Source organism: Pholcus phalangioides, unplaced genomic scaffold (assembly GCF_987345545.1).
Source record: "Pholcus phalangioides strain wild (caught in Gottingen) unplaced genomic scaffold, Ppha-v1.0 ptg000009l_1, whole genome shotgun sequence".
Lineage (NCBI taxonomy): Eukaryota > Metazoa > Arthropoda > Arachnida > Araneae > Pholcidae > Pholcus > Pholcus phalangioides.
Window position 1 is genome coordinate 60,764,694 of NW_028301602.1, and position 20,099 is coordinate 60,784,792.

Below are 20,099 nucleotides of genomic sequence, written 5' to 3' on the forward strand. Positions count from 1 at the left end.
ATAGTGGCAATAAGATTCATGGTTGAAATCTGATCTGGATCACATCTGCTGGATGCACATCAATTCAATGTCTTGATGTATATAAAATCCATGGTCAAAGCCAAAGATGGCCACAGTTAAATGTATTTGTATAACATCAGCCTATGTTTCCTCATACTGTCCAAGCAAATGCACATGTAATTTTGGGTTTGCAAGCCATACTGTGAATTCTAACTTTAGCATTTCATGAACTATGCTTGCAAATTTCTGGAACGTTCTAATGTTTTTAAACAAATACTTTCAAAAAGGGGAAAAAATGATATCACCTTTTTATTTATAATAATAGAATCATACTTATGTATAGTTCATTTAACTGATAAGCATCCTTCCTCTAAATTCACAATTTGTTTCATATCACCATGCATTGATGAAAAATGGAGTTTTTACATACTGTACAACACAGCTTTTGACAAATCAAAAAAAACCCCCCATTTAGGCCCCAGCCTAATTCGTTAGGAGTCAAGCATGGTATTTTTCTCAAGAAAAACGGTCCTAAATAATGTTTGCTTTTACTTTTCCCATTGTTAAAAGAGGTCGTGTAATGAAATTATACATTTTTTTGTGTTACCCTTAATCTTCAATTTACTAACCACATTTAGAAAACTTTAGGTGCCAATATAGATTTTTTAGTCACCATCACCTCAAGCCTGGGATTCGTCCAGCCTTACTGTACGAATAAATTATCCCACGCACTATGATAAGAGATACTCAACATTCACAAATTACTCTGCTTAAGGGTTCAAATGAAATGACTTTTTATAAACAAATGGTTGGGGAAAAAAATTTATTTTTTACAATAATCTTAGGAATATAAGCTTTTCTAAAAAAAAACAGTCTTCATAATCTGAAATTAAATTTGTTAAACACCAATCAAACAAAAGTCTAAGATCACAAATGTTTCCAAATCGTGGAAACACAAACCTCCAGTTTCAATCCTCACTAGGACAGAAAACATTTGAAATACTGTCCAGAGTCAGCTGTAAACTGTAGGTTCCAGTCTAATCAGCCACATAGGAAAAATGACCATGACGTTGGGGGAAAAACAAAATGAAAAGCTGAAGCCACAATTTTTTCTTCCAGCACAAAAAAAGCAAACAACTCTAATCATGTGATCATAGTATCTTATCCTTCATGACAATTAAAATTCAATAATGGCATACAGAAAAAAAAAAAGCTCACCCTCAGTGTTTGGAAATGTTGAAACACTAAGTACACTTCCAATACAAAATGCTTAATAAAGAACTTGATGAGAAAAAAAATATAATTACATTTAGTACACCAGTGTCTGTTATAGTGCCAGGTAATACAAAAATATTTTCTTTTTTGCCCACATGCGTCATCATTCACCATATATTTTTTCTTAAAATGATTGTAAGGAATATTGTCAAATGTCTACATGATAACAGATCACTTAAGTGATTTCCAATGATGGAGATGTAGGCCTATAGGTTAGTCTGGCACTCTGTAACAACAGATTCGTGGTCACAATGAGGGAAAACAAAAATATTAATTTCATTTTTACAAAAATAATAGTCGACCCACTGCTTCTCAAACTTTTTCTTCCATCGCTAACTCAAGCAAACCCATAGGATTCTATATTATACTCGTAGCTTTATATCCCCGGACCATTCCATTGCCCGCCAGGGGGGATGATATTGCCCACTTTGAAAAGCACTGATCTAACCCAAAGGAAAATATGTGAGTACTGTTGTTGAAGGAATGTGGCAGTTGAAGACAAACACTTCCTTCTTCAATTCTAAGATATAATTAAACATTTATTATATAATTAACCTACCAAAATATACAAAAACGAGCAGACCGCATGACTGCCTGGTTTGAGCCGCAAAACTCAAGTCCAGTTCCTCCATCGTGCAGCTGCGCATCTTTTCCCTATTACGTATCCAGTGTTGGGCGCTGTCGCCACAGTACATACATTAATTTAATTACGTGTGACAATATATCAGCATACTATAGTATGAAAAATCAAAACAAGAGAAAATCCAGATGGTAAGCAGAGAAAAAGAAAGAATGGTGGAGCTTGTCATCCCACAGAACTGCCCAAGATTTTTCCTTTTGGGACACTAACGAATGATGTCATTATCTCAAATATTTTTACAAGCAATTTAAACATAAAAAATTTGTGAATTGATATTTCACTGTTTCATATACAGTGATATCTCAGCACTCATCAATAATTTGTTCTAAAACTTATGATGGGTGATGTGTGTGAGAGAGAGAGAGAAATCCATGAAAAAGATAAAATCTATAAACATTTTTTTTTATGAAATGTGTAAAGGATGATGCAGGCAACAAAGCCCTCAGTGGGAAGTTTTTTTCCTCTTGTAAATAGGGTAATGAGAACCCAGCAGGCACAAAGTGCTGAAACATTTTTGTTTATCAAAATATATGATTAGGTCTTGAATATAATTATATTAAGATTTGTCATATACTGTCGATACCACTATTTTCATGTTCCTAATAATTCTATATAATTTTCATTAAGATTTCCAGTTTAAAGTGTTCCCCCACTTATGTTTTTCATGGGGTTTTTTTTTTATTTTTAAAAAAAGGTTATGGGGGGCAGGATCTACTGTATATATATATACTTTGTACTTTTATATATTTAGTGTCAAGTATGTCATATAATGATACACATTGCATTCAAGCTGCATCAATATTATATAGATAATGAAAAAAAGATGACTAATCCTTATCAAAATGAAGGCCAAGAGCTTCAATATAGGCTTTGTTATACAAAATTCAACAAGCTCTTCGACTGCTCCATACATGAATTGAATAATAAAAATCAATTTTCTTGTATAATATTGGGCATGTCTCAAAGTATACTTCTATTTACAACAAATTACTATAATCAGCTCTAAAAGCAATGATGCATCATATTCATTTTTTCTTCAACCAGATTTTAAAAAAAAAACAAAATTAACAAATAAAAATATATACGACAAAATAAATGATGGATTTGTAAAAAAAACCATTGAATTTTTTTGTATGAAAATGGAATTGCCATTATGAATTTATGAGTTTCATCATTTGAATGTAAATATGGTGAATTTACCACCCTGAGTATGGGATAGATAGACAATGAAAACATTGATAATGAAGATGCTTTTTTAAAACCACATGTGGTCGGAGATAATGATTCACGCCCTGCACAAATAACCAGAATTTGTACCTACATAAGCTCATCCAGGAAGCATTTTATAGCGACTAAAATCACGATTATTAGAAATGCCTTTGACTACTTCATCAAGGTCACTATCTTCAGAAAATTTTGAACAACAAGTTGAAGAAACCACATTCTGTTGAAGAGATTTTCCTGTAGACTTGATCAAGTTTGACAAATTCAGAGGAGTATCCAAACTTGTCTCAATAGTTTCCCAGGATGACGTAGTTCCACTACTTTTTTGTGATGAATTACTAGATAGCCCAATAGAGGAAATGCTGCTTTTTTCCACATCACAAGACTTCTTTGAGCTTGAACTCGACACAGAACTTTCCTGCAAAATCTCAACTCCTGCAAAATTGTCATTTAGATGAACTTTTCTATTTGAATTTGATGGTTTGGGAGATGGTCTGGAGTCTTTCATGTTGACATGAGCACCTGTAGGAATTTTAAGAATGAATCAATATTCTGTAGATATATTGCTATCACTTTTCATTGCACTTCCTGTAATGCACTGAACAAAATTATGACCTTTATGAGGGTTGATGAATAAATTTTAACAATATCATTGGTTGGTTCTTAATAATGGCAACATTGCTGTATAGACACCACACAACAAAGTTAGGAAACATTTTTTATAACATATATGAGTAAGGTTACTTACATATCTACCCTACCTCAGCGCTAATAGACAAAAAAAAAGACTGGAAAAGCAAATTAGACTGAGAATGTGTATAGTATTACAGTATATCAGAGTTGGAAAAAAATTAAACATGCCCAAAGTTACACAAAGGTGCCATAAAACTTTTCAATATGTTTGATGGGCATCTGCAAGATGGGTTTAAACTTTCATCATAAAGGAACTCAAGAAAGCTTCAGCCACATATTGTGGCTTTGTGGGTGATTTTTTTCAATGCTGAATTTGGGAACTGAATAGCATTATATGTTCTCTGCATTTTAAGTCCCTGTGATGTTGATCGTTAACCCCTAGGCTGTGGAAATAGTTGGAGAAATGCTTCTCTCAAAATAGCAGTGTAAAAATAATTCCTTTTTTTCAGTTGTCTTTAGTGAAAGATACATGGCACTGAAACTTATATGTTGCAAATAAAGTAAAACCAAAACCTTTCCAAGACAAACCTAATACGAGATGGGAACCTGTCTTCAACAGAATCAAAAAATAGTCCCTTCCTCGATTGATGCTTTCACATGCACCTTTATAAAACAGAAACACGTCTAAAATGGAATGTTATTTCAGTCTCTTAGAGTTTCTTTGTGAAGGTTCATTTTGTAACGGTTTCACTGTATATCGCAATCGAAGAAGGGATACAAACAAAGAATCTGGGTATAAACCCACAATCACTGACAGAACAGTGCTTGGTGGCAGGCAGGCACTCTATCACTACTCAAAAATATACATCCATCCCATATAGTACATGTGTTAGAAAATATGGAAAAAATAAACTAGAATATATATGTGTGTGTGTGTAGGTCATCTATACATCATTTTAGGAACTTTCCAAAAATTTCAGTTCATCACAGGATGATAGGGCAGGCTACTACACTGATCATCTGTGGATGATGTGAGCATTCTGAGGGCTAAAGAAACTCTCTACCTACCTACTCTCAATTTCAGCCTTAGATGAAGAAACAATTTTAATGCATTCGCTTCAGAACAGCTGCAGATGCTTCTTGGGTACTAGAGCTCTTTACAACATCAAACGATTGAATAGTGTCAGCCACATCTGGTGGCTTTTACATCATCGGCAGCTCATTTTTAGCAGTGATAGGGAAAGTATGCAAAACTAAGGTTTTTCTTTTTTTCTTTCAAACCGAGAACAACTCAGGTCTATCACCAGCTATGGGCTATTTACTATTGCCTAGTGAGATGTGCCGGAAGTGTAACCGTGTGTGTACCTTACAGTCGGAATGCGTATGTGGTGTTGTGTTTGATTTTTCAGTGCTGCCATCTATATTTGAGAAGTCAAGTGAGTGATGTGTTATGATTAAATTACATTTGTATTGTTTGTAGGTCTCTATCTCTCTGTGGTGAGACTTTTTAAAGGGGAGATCGACTTGCATTTGCGCCTTGAAGTTGGGAACCACAGAAAAATAACTTCAGCCGACCACCACTGTGGCGACTGGGATTCGAACTTGGGACTTCGCAACGTGAGTGCAAAGTGATCATGGTTTGAGCAAAGAAATACAGGTTCTAAGAATAGCGATCAGGAAGGGAAAAAATGCATAGGGGGTGGAGAAAGAGATGGCTGCACATATTAGGATAGAGAAAATGGCTAGAAGGGTTGTAATAAATACATAAATCATGTATTTATTCTGTGTCTAGTAAATAAATGTTTCCATTGTCAAAAAGCCAACCTTTGAGTTTAACAGAAATTTGAGATCAATAAAATAAATGTTTTCAAACTGCCTTTTAACGGAAATAATCTCCAGAAAAGAAATACACATCAAACTGGAAATATTTAACATGAATCTATCAACAAAAATAGCCTCATGTTATCACAGTTTCACATTGTATAACAGCAAAATATTTATGTTCAATTTTCTGTGGTTATTTCTTTTAGTAAATCTTGAAAAAAATAATTATTTACGGGTTTTTCCTCTAAATTCAAACATTTCTTATTGGGTGTATTTTTTATATGTATTTTTGTTTTTCTTATGTATTTACACACATTTCAGAGTTTAATATAACAGATGTTTAGAAAATGACTCACTAGAAATTCTTGGTTTGTTTGAGCTTTTTGTCTCAACTGTTCTTTGTTGTCTCCCCACTCTACTTGGGACCCCAAGTCTTCCAGAAGCCTCAATACATTCGTTGATAGTGTCCCAGTTTTTGACACGATTATTATGGTTTGTTGTTGTATCACTGACTACAGCGAATGCTTTTATGCGTACAACTTGAAGTCCAGCTGAGAGTAAGGATTCTGGCATAAGGTGTGGCTTCGACTAAAATGAACAAAAGAAAAAATATATTTTTTAAATAACAGACAAGTTTGTGAATTGATAAGTGAAGATCAAAAACTAACAAACAAATGACAAACACTTGCTGATCAGCTTACCGGTACCAACAGCTTTAATTCTTTTTCAGAAGAGTTCCTGACCACATTCAAGAACACATCAGTGCCATCATATATAGGCTGCAGTATATGTTCGACCAATTCTTCTCTAAAAAGTCTCAAATATACTACATTCTTGATCATTCTGTCTCTCATTCCACTGCGCAGAGGCTTGAATTCCCATTCAGGAATGTTCATCTGAATCCAAAAAAATAATAATAATTACTTTAAAATATGATTTTTTTTTCTATTTGACCATTATTGATAAAATGGCAAACACAGATGGTACTAGTTGGAGTTGAATGACCGAATATTTCACACTCTCTCTTGCTTGGTTCAAAAATAAATTGCACCTCATACTTTAAAATCAAACACAAATTTTTATATGTATCTGAAGAGGGGTTAAATGATATAAACACCATGAGCAGAACCAAATAAAATTAGGTTGTGTGAGTCTGCACTCAAAAATAACAAAAAAAATTACTCACCGTACTTCTTGTCTTGAGTGGCGCATAAATATCATTTGATTCCAAATTCAGATAGCTGCTAACACACATATGGAACGGTTGAACTTTATTACTTATCTTGCCAGTGTACTGCATGGCAATAAATGCGTCTGCAACCTATGAATTGAAGAAAAAAAAAGAGAGAAAATAAAACAATGAATAACACCTAAGTATTGTATTTATGATTAGAATCAATGATCCGATTTTTTGTTATCATTAAACAATTGCTGGAAATTTTCTAAATCAAATCATTGCATGATAGTTATTTACAAATAAAGAGCTGTTAATATTTACCAAATTTTAATAATGCTATGTTTCTCATACAAACAACACATGAATATGATTATTCATATAAGATCAATTTTTCAACACCCTACTGCATATGTACATATACTGCCTGTGTATACAGGGCATTCTCTTCCTGATCATTGGAACAGTACTATATATAGAAGAGTTGATCAACTTTGCCCACGAATGTTAAGACGACACCAACGAATAAGGCAAATATATGATAAAAAGTCCTAATGCATTTCAACACCAATGGGTGCCATCTTCAGAGGAAAATTTAACCCCTAGTCACGCTGACCGAGTTTCCACTTGGGTTGAATACCAAATCTTAACGCTCGGTTGCTCAGAGGAAGAAGTACGTCTGTTCACTTCAAACATTGTGGTCAGAATGAAGCTGTGAGCCTGCATGAGATACTAATGAATACTAATGCTATATAACCTCAACACACAAGAAAATCTAAGCATACCAGACCTAGGTCAGAGAACATTAAAACTTTAAAAGAAATGTGTTACAGACCATTACATCTGAAAAAAAAAACGAAGAACTATTGAAAGATTGATTGGTAGAAAATACACTTTCTTCCAAAAGTTAAGCATGCAATGCAAATTAGCAATTTTCGAAAGCATAGTTAAATTTGAGAGGCTAACAATCGCTGCAGATATAGATGGCAGTATGCAAATATTGTATATTACAGTCAATCATGGTTGACTGTCCAGAAATATGTAAATTATATACCAATATTTTAAAGGGTTTGTGGAGGTGCATTTTAAATGTTGTAAATTGTTTTGATGATGTTCAAAATTTTATGAGATCCGTATTTCTATAGCTGAAAGGATAGGAGCGACACAGCTTTAATACTATTGGATACATTGAAGCAGTACCATATGTGAGACAGACTTCAATGGCTGGGGGAGAGGGCAGGATGATGATGTTGATTCGTATATGTGAGTATACATTAGATCAGTCGGCTCAATTATTGACCCTAGGCAAAGATACAGGGGCATGGGGAGCAATATCTCTACCCACGGGCACGACATTCAATCAAACATGCCACTCTATTCTTTGGTGTTGGTTCTGTAAGTTCTCAATTATGAAAACAATTCCAAAAAAAAACCCGTTGAAATGATAAACAGTTGTTCGGGGACCTGTGCCAGGTCAACCCAGGATCACCCCCCCCACCCCTGATAATTTTAATATTGCTATAGTAGCAAAGCAGAATCAATGAGCAACATCCACAACTGTTATATTCATGATTGCAGTCACTTAATAATATAATAACTACCAGTACACAGTGTAAACCAAAGGTTCCACAAGAAAAAACTATTAGCCCAAGTACCATGTGTTTGTTACCCATTCAATTCAGAGGGGCAAAGGAGCAAGACTAAGGGTAAGTCCAGATATACCCTGGAATCAGATGATAAACATGCAAGGCCGAGTTCCCACTAGACAGATACTGGAGTGATTTCACTAGACAGTAGATTCCACAGTTTGTACAGATTATCTTTTAGATTTTCTTCAAACTTTGTTATCGAAAACCACAACATTAACATAGATTGGTTAAAAACTTGAATTTCAGAATTTTTAACCAATCCATGTCAGTATCGCAAGTTGTATCACTCTAGCATCGGTCCAAGGTCAACCCAGCCTAAGGATTTATAGAGAATGTGGCACAAATGCAATCAGGCCAAGAGCCACTCAATTTTGAATAGTTGAAATACACTTTGCTACAAGCACCTAAATTTTAAGTGACCTAATTTTATTAAGCACCTAAATTTTATAAGTGACACAGCATATCATGTAAATCAAGAGATGCAGTATTTCGAGGCACCAAAAACTCGAATCATGAAATTTTGGCCACATACGTTAATAAACATAACTTGAAAATATCAGCCTTCTTTCTAATGCCTATGATAGTTATTAATTTTTATACATAGTTATGAGAAGAAACAAAAAACTATGAGTACTTGAGTATCAAACACTTTTTTCAGACTTGTGTGGTACTGATGCTGCAAAGCATCTGAAGGTTGTCTGGAATCATGAATGACCTGGAGAAAAGTTAAAAATTTTACAAAAATAAATACAGTGATTGAAAATAAAATAACTATATAATGCTCATACAATATCTCGCTCAAATTCCATAAAAAATATTTTTCATTCTTAGAGACTATTTTAATAATCATAAACCGCGAAAAAGAAACATAAAATGATGAAATAAGAAGTGTCATCAATTATAAGTTATGATTCTTCATAAAAATTATACTTTTCATAACAGAGTTAGATGGTTCCTGTATTTCAGGAATAAAGCATGTAAATTTTCAATAGAATAAGCTTTTCAAGTCTACAAATAAAGCAACTTCTTCCATACTCTGTTGCATGCTATAATTTTCAACGCTGAAAGTATGCACAATAAGCATCTGTGTTAAAGGGGAAACTGTTGTACTTTGACCATATTAAACCTTGAAACACATGAGATAGTTTTAATAGTATTGCATTCTAGCTTATGTTTTTGGAGCACAAAAGATTAGAACCACATAAGCTTGCAACTGAGTGAGGTTTTAAATCTTTGTCTGTGACATTGGTGGAGATTTTGCAAAAACTTTAAATTTTCCTACTTTACTTTGGAATAATCAGCTCATAGAAATTTTGAACTTTTGCTTTTACATATAATTTATGTATTTATTTATTACACATGCTATATCTGATGAACAATAAAATATTTTCTCACCTCTCCTGAAGAAATTCATTTGGTAAATGTGTTACTCTGAGCGCATCCTACACTGTAAACTTTATGGTTTTTCCAACAAATCTGACCAGGAAATAACCAAACGTGGATGAAAGAGAAAAAATGGGGATATTTTTTCTCTTCATACTATATAGTGTGGAACTATATATATATATATATATATATATATATATATATATAGTTCCACACTTCTCTCCTACAAAAACCTTAGCTATCCCCATTTTTTCTCTTTCATCCACGTTTGGTTATTTCCTGGTCAGATTTGTTGGAAAAACCATAAAGTTTACAGTGTAGGATGCGCTCAGAGTAACACATTTACCAAATGAATTTCTTCAGGAGAGGTGAGAAAATATTTTATTGTTCATCAGATATAGCAAATGTTGACATCACAAATGTTGTATCTCTAATGAAATCAAATAAAAGCATTCAAGAAACTGACAGAACTTAAGATTTAAAAACATTTAATTTTCGTTTCTACAAGTGTAACATAGGATGCCCCCGCAAAGGCAGTTGAATTTCTTCTCTTTCCTAAAATTTATCTTTGCATCAGCCAGCTGTTAAAAACCTTTGTAATTTAGGATATTTATGCATCATTTCATCTATATAAATATGTTCCTACCACCATTATCATTACTTTTGTGCATGTATATTAATAATCACATTTGTGTCATTTATTTTGATACTTCTTATTTCAATATATGATTCATATATCAAAAAATACTCATTATATTATTTTTCTAGTAACATCTATATTTTTTGTATTTGTAATTCTACGCTGTTTGAAGGTACAAGACCCCTTGTTGTACCTTGGAACATTTTTGCCTTTTTAAAAACCCATATTTCATGATAGAAAGAAAAAGGGAAAATTTAAATTCTATATTATGTTTTATACAGTATATAAATACCAAAAATGAATTTAGTGAAATTTTATGGTAAAAATTTACTGAGGAAAAGAAAAGTTTGAAAAATGATGTGTAAAGGTATAGTGCTTTCTCTTATTTAAAAGTTCAAGAATGATGAATCTCACCTTTAGAATACCAACACTTTCCATTATTGCTCTTAGACCAGATTTAAAAGCCTCTTCTTTCATTGAATCAATGTCGAACAGGTATGTACAGAGCCTTGTAGAAACCTACAAGAATAAAAAAGTTTAAAAACATTACGGTTCATCGATATAAAATAATTTTTAAAAAAGTAAAAACGTTATCATTAATTCATTATGATTCAATAGAGTTTGATGCTAGTCACAAGAAATTTTATACTCACCCCAATCCAAAAGAGTTTTCCATGTCGCCCGATATTAATGCCTTCAAACGAAACTCCAATGGTGCACTCATTAGATATGTGGTTGATCTGAAAAATATCCCATATTCATAATTTCAACAAACATCTTCACATGGATCTTTAATGACACAATATAAAATATCAATTACCCAGAAATACAGACTAATAATTACAATTACCAGCCATTGTAAAATTCTGTGTTGTGTTGAAACAAAACTCAAATATTTCACAGTGGTGCTTAGCTTATTAAACCACTATTCAGCAGCTACCATATTTAGAATATACTGTTACTACTCAGTACATGCAACTCATAAACATTCTTCTGAGAATTTCTAACAAATTGGTGCAATTCTGGTTGCAACCAGAATGTGTTGTGTGTATTTATGGGTGTAATACATTTATGATGTCGGAGCTATGTGCGATTTATGTTCAATGAGTGCTTTCATCTGTTTTCCACATTTGAAGTGAAAGTGCCAGATTTCTGAATTTCTGTGTTTATGTAAGTATTCTGTTGAATGTCTGTCTGCTTTCTGTGGAAAGACATTTTTAAATGGGAGATCAGTTTGTGTGTGTGTGTATTTGTGCCTTGAAGTTGGAAAGTCACAGAGTGGTAAGAGCACACTGAAAGTTGCTACAAAGAAGAGCTGTGCTATCTAGATACAAGTAAAATACATACGCTTATGCAAAGAGAACCTACCGCTTCATGAAATTGTCTATCGATTTTGTCGATAACTACATGCTCTGAAGGCAATCTTCTTTTTAAATGTGAAGGTAGTTCCAAATTAAACTCCCCTTCTTCGATTTCTGAAAATTCTTCACATTCAGCATCTGTAGAAATACAATCAATTATAACATAACTCTTAAGAAATAAATTTATCAGCCCACTTAAAAAAAAATCAATATAGTTTCAAGCAAAATGAAGCACATGGAAGAGAATTTATAATCGTGTATGGTTTGAATTTTTCTTAATAAATCTAATCATTCCTAGTAAATACACTGCACACCACCCAACAAAATCACATCGGAACCCTGGGTTTCTGGTAACAATAACCTGAATAATAAAGGAAAGCTTTTTTTGTCATACAAATACCTCAAAAATATGAAAGCCATTGCAAAAGCTGCTCCAAACATACATAGATCATAGTGAATACTACTGATCAATTACAGAATACAGAAATGGTTTGCCAACAAAGGAGACAAACACCTTATAGTCTTGCAACCTGATAACGATGACCTACAGGGGAAAAAATTAATTTTTTGGTTAAACCTTACCTTCAGAATGCACAAAAAACTTTGAATGGATAAAAAAAAAATTTATAACATTATTCCAAGTCTTGATAACTATAAGCAAATTTTTCCCATAATATGATATTGGTTCATCCTGTTCCTTGCAAAAATATTAACAATACCTGAATGATAACATCCCTACAGTCGATGCCACTTATTAGTATCTATTATTTATCTATCTATTATCAGCAGCCATTATTTTTTCCTCTAATAAATGGCATTGACTGTACTTCCGAGCAAAACATAAACTTAATGATTCCAAGAGTTCATTATCGTGAAAGGAAAGGAAAATTAATTTTTTAAGAATAAAAATTAAAAAAACTAGGGAGCCAATAAATTTGGAAGAAATTGTGTTTGAACAAACAAATGATCAACAGCTGTAACAAATTCATTTAATTAGTAAAATAAGATTTCAATGCATAAAAATGATTGCATGCTAAATGAAAAGCAATACAAAATTTGTTTTGGTTGCATAGAATTAAACAACATGAAGTACCTCTCTCAGCAATGACACTTTCTGTGTCACTGATATCATCAAATATGAAATTCTTGGCTTTATTCCATCGCTGAGCATTTCTGGAAGATTTCTTTGCTGAGGAAGACCTAAAAATAGAGACCACAATAATCTTCAACAGTGCAATGGAATTCTATTTTACAGGGTGATTATAATTAAAGCTTATGTACTCTGATGGCTGTATCCACAGACAGAGTTTAACTACAATCGCAGGTTAAACTATTAGAGATCGAAAGAGATTGGTTAAATTCAGGATGTTAACCAATCCTATCTATCTTTCCTTTAACCTACAATTGTAGTTAAACTTTATAGGTGAATATGGTCGTGAGTAAGACGAATGGTTTTGGGTGTATTTGGATGAGTAGTCATTTATAAAAAAATCTACTCATCAAAATACATCGAAATGTTCAGGATATCTTAATGAGATCATGTGAGAGAGATATTTATGTAATAAAAAAATAATTTAATTTTTTACCACCAAGTGAATAAAGTGGTACTTTTCCTAATGAGTTTTCATTTTTTTTCCATGGTCCATACAGCATAGGCTATATACCAAGTCTCAATGGAATACATCCATCAGAACGGGCGCTACAGAGGTTTGAGTGTTTTCAGTATACTCACGAGTGCTGCATAGATGTGAACAGTGTAAGTATACTGAAACTACTCAGACCTATGAAGCATCCATTCTGATGGAAGTATTCCATCAAAACTTGGTATATAAACTATATAGACCATGGAAAAAGAAGAAAATTCAATAAAGAAGTGCCACTTATTCACCTGGTGTTCAAAAATTGAACAATTTCTTTTATTGCATAAATCTCTCCCCTGTTGCCTCATTACGATATCTTCAACATTTAGCTGTATTCGGATGAGTAGTTTCTGAGAAAAATCTACTCAGAGTACGAGAACTTTAGTTATAATCACCATGTTTCTATTTATTATTATTTAATTATTTTTGATCATTTCAAGAAAACAAAACACAAAACACACATGCTCTTAGAATCAATCTTTACAGTTTGTCTATACAAAAATTCACGATTAGACAGTTCAAAAAAAGAAAAAAGGAATGATTTTTTTTTCTTCTTCGTGAAAAGTTTTTAATTCTAGATCAGTGTTCCCCAAAATGGTGAAATGGAACAAACCACTACTTCACCACACCATACCACCGGATTTTTCTACCAATTCTGATCAACTTTTGTATACACAGAATGGCTTGTCACATACCACAGGTTGAGAATAACGTTATTATCTCACTATCAGGGAACAATTTTTGATGAGCGATAGAGACTAACTGACCCCCAAAAGTGAAAAAAAAAAAACACAAGTACCATATTTCCCCCACATTTGGCAACATGCCATTAAACTTAAGAGACAATTACATGACAAATGTTACACAGAAAATAATCTCGGTGCAGTAATAGAAAAAAAAATGTAGCGTAATTATGACACACTGTGTGAGAGGTATGCTGACTTCCTACTCATTTCTAGAAGCAAGCAGTATAGCCATATTGCTATACTGCAATTTACTGTCGCTAACAAGTTGGGTTAGAAATGAAGGTGCAATCTATCAATGGTCGCCTCGGGCTCATTGGGGAAAATATCTTGTTATCTATATTCTTCTCCCGGATCAAACCTGGGACCTGACTGCATTCTTCACGGTGGTAGACGAGCATCTTACCACCATGCTACTTGAGGGCAAAAAAAAAGTGGGAAACCACAAAATAAGTTTGGAAGAATCTGTTCCAGATCCCTACCAGCTATAGCCTTTTTCATATTTTCTAATAAAACACTAAATGGTAGGCTATTTAAAACGTTATGCATACTCACAATTCAATATTCGCTTCTTCCTTGGAATCGTGGAGGATGTCATCTTGAAAAACAAAGATGGGAATTTCATATAACAACAATTTTAATTCAATCAGCAGGAATTTTATTATTACAGCGTAAAGCAATTATCACCCATCAAATATTTACAGTTCAACTTCTACAGTTTAATCACATGCCTCATTTCTTATCTTCATTAAAAGAGGATTTTCCTTCAGCAGAAAAAAAAAAAAAGATCTCGACTCCAACTTCGGAGAATGAGAATCTGGGAGTTTTTCATGTTGATCCAAATTCCATACAAAAAATAAATATAAGAGGGATTTTTTTGAAAACAATATAGGGATTTCTCATTAATCATAGTAAAATTGTTGGATTTTTTCCCTTTTCAAAAATGTGGCATCGTTCGAGCCTTTGCCGATTAGTGCCAAGTCACCAATTATCTCCAATTAAGAGGTTAAATAACCTGTGATTACTGTTCTATAAAATCAAATCACGGCAACAAAAAAATCCCCATCGATCCCAAAACGGGACGTACAAATAGGACATATTGTCAAATCACATGTAAGTCATCGCATCAAGTTTGGAGGTCAAAAAGCTGAGTTGACGCTGGCTATTTGGTGAATTTTGACCTCACCCTTCCAAAATGAGATGTTTTTTCATGATTTGATGCAATGGCAACAATTTACGGAACAGCTTTGGTATAAGGGACACGCCAAATTGGCGACTTTTTACCGGCGATAAGTTTCCACCGTTGGCGCGCTCTGGTTTGTTGTTGTTCTGCTGGGTTGTCGTTGTTCCAGAATGTTCGTAGAATTCTGCCAGTCGGTGGCGCTGACCGTTGTTTTTTCAGTGTTCTTAGCGTCCTAGCGCGTCTTTCAAACGGGTTTTACTGCCATTTTCAAACTGGTTTTCTCTTTTTCTCATTCTATCCTCTCTCTTTTTTTTCTTCCAAATGACGTCACTTAATAGCCGCAGCGTTTTGAAAAACCGTTGGGATAGTTCTTCATATTTTCTTTTCCTCCCGTATATATGATGTAGTGTGTGTGTCGGATTAATTTGAATTATTTTGGATATCTTTTCCCTTAGGTTGTACCTTTAATATTTTCCAATATTTATTCTTTTCTACATGTAGGATGCCCCTGCATCCTTTTTATTTTATTTATTTTATACCGTTGATTATTTATAAGAACCCGGATTCCCGGAAAGAGTCCGGGTTTTAATTTATAATAAATAGAATATTTTTATTTATACAACAGGACCGTTGTTTATTCACAACTGTCCTGGTTTCATTTAAACCCTGATTCATTTTTTTTTTATCCAGTTTTATTTTTTAAACACTCCACAGCTTATTTTTGTTTATGCCATTTGTTTTTAATGTTTTCTATGCTAGCGACTTTTTTTTTCTGGCGCACATAGTGTCTGGCGGCTTTTTCTCGGGCCGTCTGACATATTTGGCGCCGGAAAAAAAAGTCGCCAAAAATCGCCAACCTGTCCCTTATACCAAAGCTGTTCCACAAAATTTGTTAATCGCAATAGTACCCAATTGTCCAAGGAAAATATGTTGTAAAAATTTTTGTTCATTCTTTTTTTTTTCACACAAAATAAAGTGTTCCAGACACTGCCATGAAGCTAGGCTGGAAGAGATCTCGGCAACAGGATAAGTCCAGTGGCAAAGTTCTGGCGTTCATTCATTCATTCACTGCCCCCAAAAGTTGGTCTAAATTTGGGAGACATGAATTTTTCAGGAGTCCGGGAGATGGAGTAGAAATTTGAGAGACTTGGCAGCTATGGCACATATATGCCATATAGTAATATGATACCAAATGAGTTGCGCATTAAGCCCAACTTAGGTGCATATGCAGTATATACACCTAATAGTAGAGTGTGTAGGCATGTCTAGTGTTAAGTGTGAATTTTCAATGCTGTCATCTCCTTTTCAAACTATGAATGAAGCGTAATGATATGTGCACCCTCTCTACGCTGGTAGACACGCACATATTCAAAAAATAAATAAAAATTGCCTCGTCTCCGAATTCCAATTCAGTAATGGTGCACGAAAAAATTTAGACGCTAATACTAATTTCAGTAGATGGCCATGGAGACATGGAATTATTTAAGCCTTGAAGATGTTAACACATTATAAAAGTACCATACTTACATGATATGATGTCTCTCGGATAAAATGATTGTACGTCAGAAAATGAAAACTCTGTCGGCTCAATAACTTTAACTGCAAAGAAAAGAAAAAATATATATATCAGAGACTGTATATAGATAATGTAATGGCATCTAGAGCTCACTGTTGAGATTAGTGATTTTACAAATCAATAAAAAATTTCTCTCAACATGATGTGACCATGTCCTGCATTTTTTTGGTTCTTTCTCCCCATCCCTTTTTTTTAATGTCCCGGTTTCACCCATTTTTTTAGTTGAAGTTTTCTTGAATTTTTGTTTAATTTGTTGTTGCAACGGGGACATGATCGCCACAGATCCGCCCCTGCATGGATGATTTGCTGTGTGATTGCACACGACTCGTGGCTGTTTCTACATACTACTTGAAATACGAGTAGGAAGTCTCCATATTTCTAGAAATATATAGGAGGCATGTTCACATACCCCCCCCCCCCAGAAATGTATAAAAGGTGTGTGTGGACGCCTTGAGATGGAGGCTTGCATACTTAGAGAAATGCATAGGAGTCTCACTGACCGTTAGTCACGTGCAAACTGATAGAAATGCTTGGAAGGTATACAAAATTTTAAAATTGTGTGGAAAGTGGAGAACTCCTAGACATATATAGAATTGATTACTCATAGAAAGCATTCCTATGAACGGCCAAAGGGGCTGTTCAAGTATTACGTAAGCAAACTTTTAGCCATTTTTGACTCCCCGCCCCCTTGTCAGCAGAATTTCGTCATCAGCTCTGCCCCTCTGAATCCTAACTCATATTTTCATAAGGGGTGGTTGATTATGCAAGCATTATCCAAACACCCCCCCCCCCCCATCGATGATGACGTAATACTTGAACGGCCCCCAAAGGCGTAGCAAGGAGGGGACTTGGGGAACTTCCCCCCCCCCCCTCCCGAACGAAATTTCTGAATACGCCCCTGGATTCGCCCATAAAAAAATGTAGAAAGCGCTTAAAGGATTGCTTACCGCCAGCTAAGTTTACATGGGGACAATGCACAAAATACCTGGAATTCCTTTATAGCGAAGTGATTTCCCCGGTTTCTTGGGAGTTCGTTATAACGGGATAAATATCTCAAATTAAGGCACACAGCAACATATGATCAAAATATTTCGAATGTCTCTACAAATGAACATAAGCGAACAAGGTGATCAGGAACGCTGTGAAATATGATGAGATCAAAATAAAATGGTGATACATTACGGAAGATTGGTAAGAGAGATCACCTTTAGTGAGCGACAGCTTCATGGGATCGAGACATACATCTCTCACCACACCTTCGTAGACGCCTTCGACGACTCTCAAGCGTATTTTACAGCCCTTGTAATCATACAGATTCTCTATCGCATCCATTTATGAAATTTACTGACGGAAGGGCTTTTGATTTTGTTTTTCTCCAGATGTAAACAAATGCGTTCACGTGTAGCACCAGCAATGGACGACCTTAACTACTCTTTTACCACGACTGTGTTGCCAGATCCTTAAAAAAAAATTCTAGCCTCCCCTCAATACTCATCCTCAAATTGAATTTGTCCTGCCACCTAGGAAACAACACCAGAACTACAAACTTCGACGGTGATTCACTTCTGTGCGGGAATTCCGGGCGATTAGGGGTCATTCAAGTATAACGTCAAGCATCGATGAGGGGGTGGGAGAGGTTTCGGGTTTGCTGACTTTTGATGGCAAGGGGAGGGGGAAATCTGAATAATGCTTACGTCATCAACCGCACTTTATAAAAATATGAGATATTTTTAATGGCATCTTACTTGGTCTAGTCTGTGGGCACCTGTGAACATTCTTCTCTTCCTATATTGATAAGTTCCCTGTAGAAACCGCTTTAGTGATCCTTCAAGTGATCTGGAAATGTGCCCGGGCCGCCTAAATTTTTCTGGAACTGCTCCGTGCGTCGCTCAAATGATCTGTATAACTATGACGTTGATCGCTTAAATTACCTGGGAATGTCCCGCGGGTAAGATGAGCGATGTAGAACTGCACCGCGGGCCATTTAAATGCTCCAAAACTGTGCCACATTCCACGTAAGGGATCTCTAGATGTACCCCAGATCACTCAAGTGTTCTGGAACTGTGCTGTGGCCCACTGAAGTGATCTGTAAATGTGCCGTCGTGTTCATTTTTACAAAATTAGGTTTGAGGTGGCGGGTCACATCAGGTAACCACGAGGGGCCCCATAAGTTTAGCATTTGTGGCTTAGAGGATGGGTGGAAATGAATTTTTCAAATAACACACACATAAAGGTATTTTCTTCCGAAATTGTAATTTGTTTTTAAATATTTTTTGCATCAAAAAAAATTTTTTTTTCTTTATAAACGGGAGGGGGTGGGGGGGACACAGCGGGGCTCGTGCTACCCCCCGCGTACGTATCTGATCCCAATATGCGTTAGGAGATAGGGGGAAGTGCGGACGAGGGGGGGGAGGTCAGAAATGGCTAAAAGTCAGATGGGGTAATACTTGAACGGTCCCTTAGAGTAGACAGAGTAGTTTTGCCGCCCGGGGGAAACATTGTTTTGCCCAGCCTCCATAACTTTCAAATTCGATAATTTTATAACAGTGTTCTTTGTTCCAACTTAAAATTGCCACCGCCTCAAATTTTGCCAGCCGGGCCTATTGCCCCTTACCCCCTCTAGTTCCGGCCCTGAGGGCATGGGCGGAGGTACGGGGGGCATGGGAGCAACGCCACTTTCCCCCCAGCGTAAAAGGTAAAGCTTACTGATCAATTGTCATTGATGATGTCAATTCATGTACTGTCAGACCTCGTTAATGAGTCATTCTTGGGAGAGCAAAAATATGACTTAGTAAGCGGAGTGACTCGTTAAACGAAGTAAGCCATAGCTGTGCCAATTCCTACCTGAGGACAATTGGGACTTCCAAAACGTGACACGGTAAGCGGAGTGATGTATTAACCAGGTGACGCACTAACGAGGTTTGACTATATATATATGAATTGACGTCATCATCATCACATGACCCCCCCCCCCATACTTTCAAGTCCATCTTCGCCTATGCCTGAGAGGAGATATATTACAGAAGTAGAAGGAATTAGGCCTGACTAGCTGGATATGGGTCAGTGAATTGGTTTAGTTTTGTATAGAAAGTGTAAATAGTTTTAATTCTGTCTTCATTGATTGAAGGCATATATAGTGAACGCTACTAAA

General features: G+C 35.1%; 1 protein-coding gene across 1 annotated transcript; it reads right to left on the reverse strand.

Moving 5' to 3' along the window:
* Nucleotides 1-777: 777 nt before the first annotated feature.
* Nucleotides 778-18,399, reverse strand: LOC149083427 (piRNA biogenesis protein EXD1). The gene is made up of 12 exons (XM_089236717.1): nucleotides 18,154-18,399; nucleotides 16,900-16,971; nucleotides 14,745-14,787; nucleotides 12,900-13,006; nucleotides 11,814-11,944; nucleotides 11,099-11,185; nucleotides 10,860-10,964; nucleotides 9,054-9,134; nucleotides 6,783-6,917; nucleotides 6,298-6,492; nucleotides 5,953-6,184; nucleotides 778-3,661 (listed from the first exon to the last, which is right to left on the reverse strand). The coding sequence occupies exons 1-12, from the start codon at nucleotides 18,278-18,280 to the stop codon at nucleotides 3,243-3,245; spliced, it is 1,734 nt and encodes a 577-aa protein (XP_089092843.1). The 5' UTR covers nucleotides 18,281-18,399; the 3' UTR covers nucleotides 778-3,242.
* Nucleotides 18,400-20,099: the final 1,700 nt, after the last annotated feature.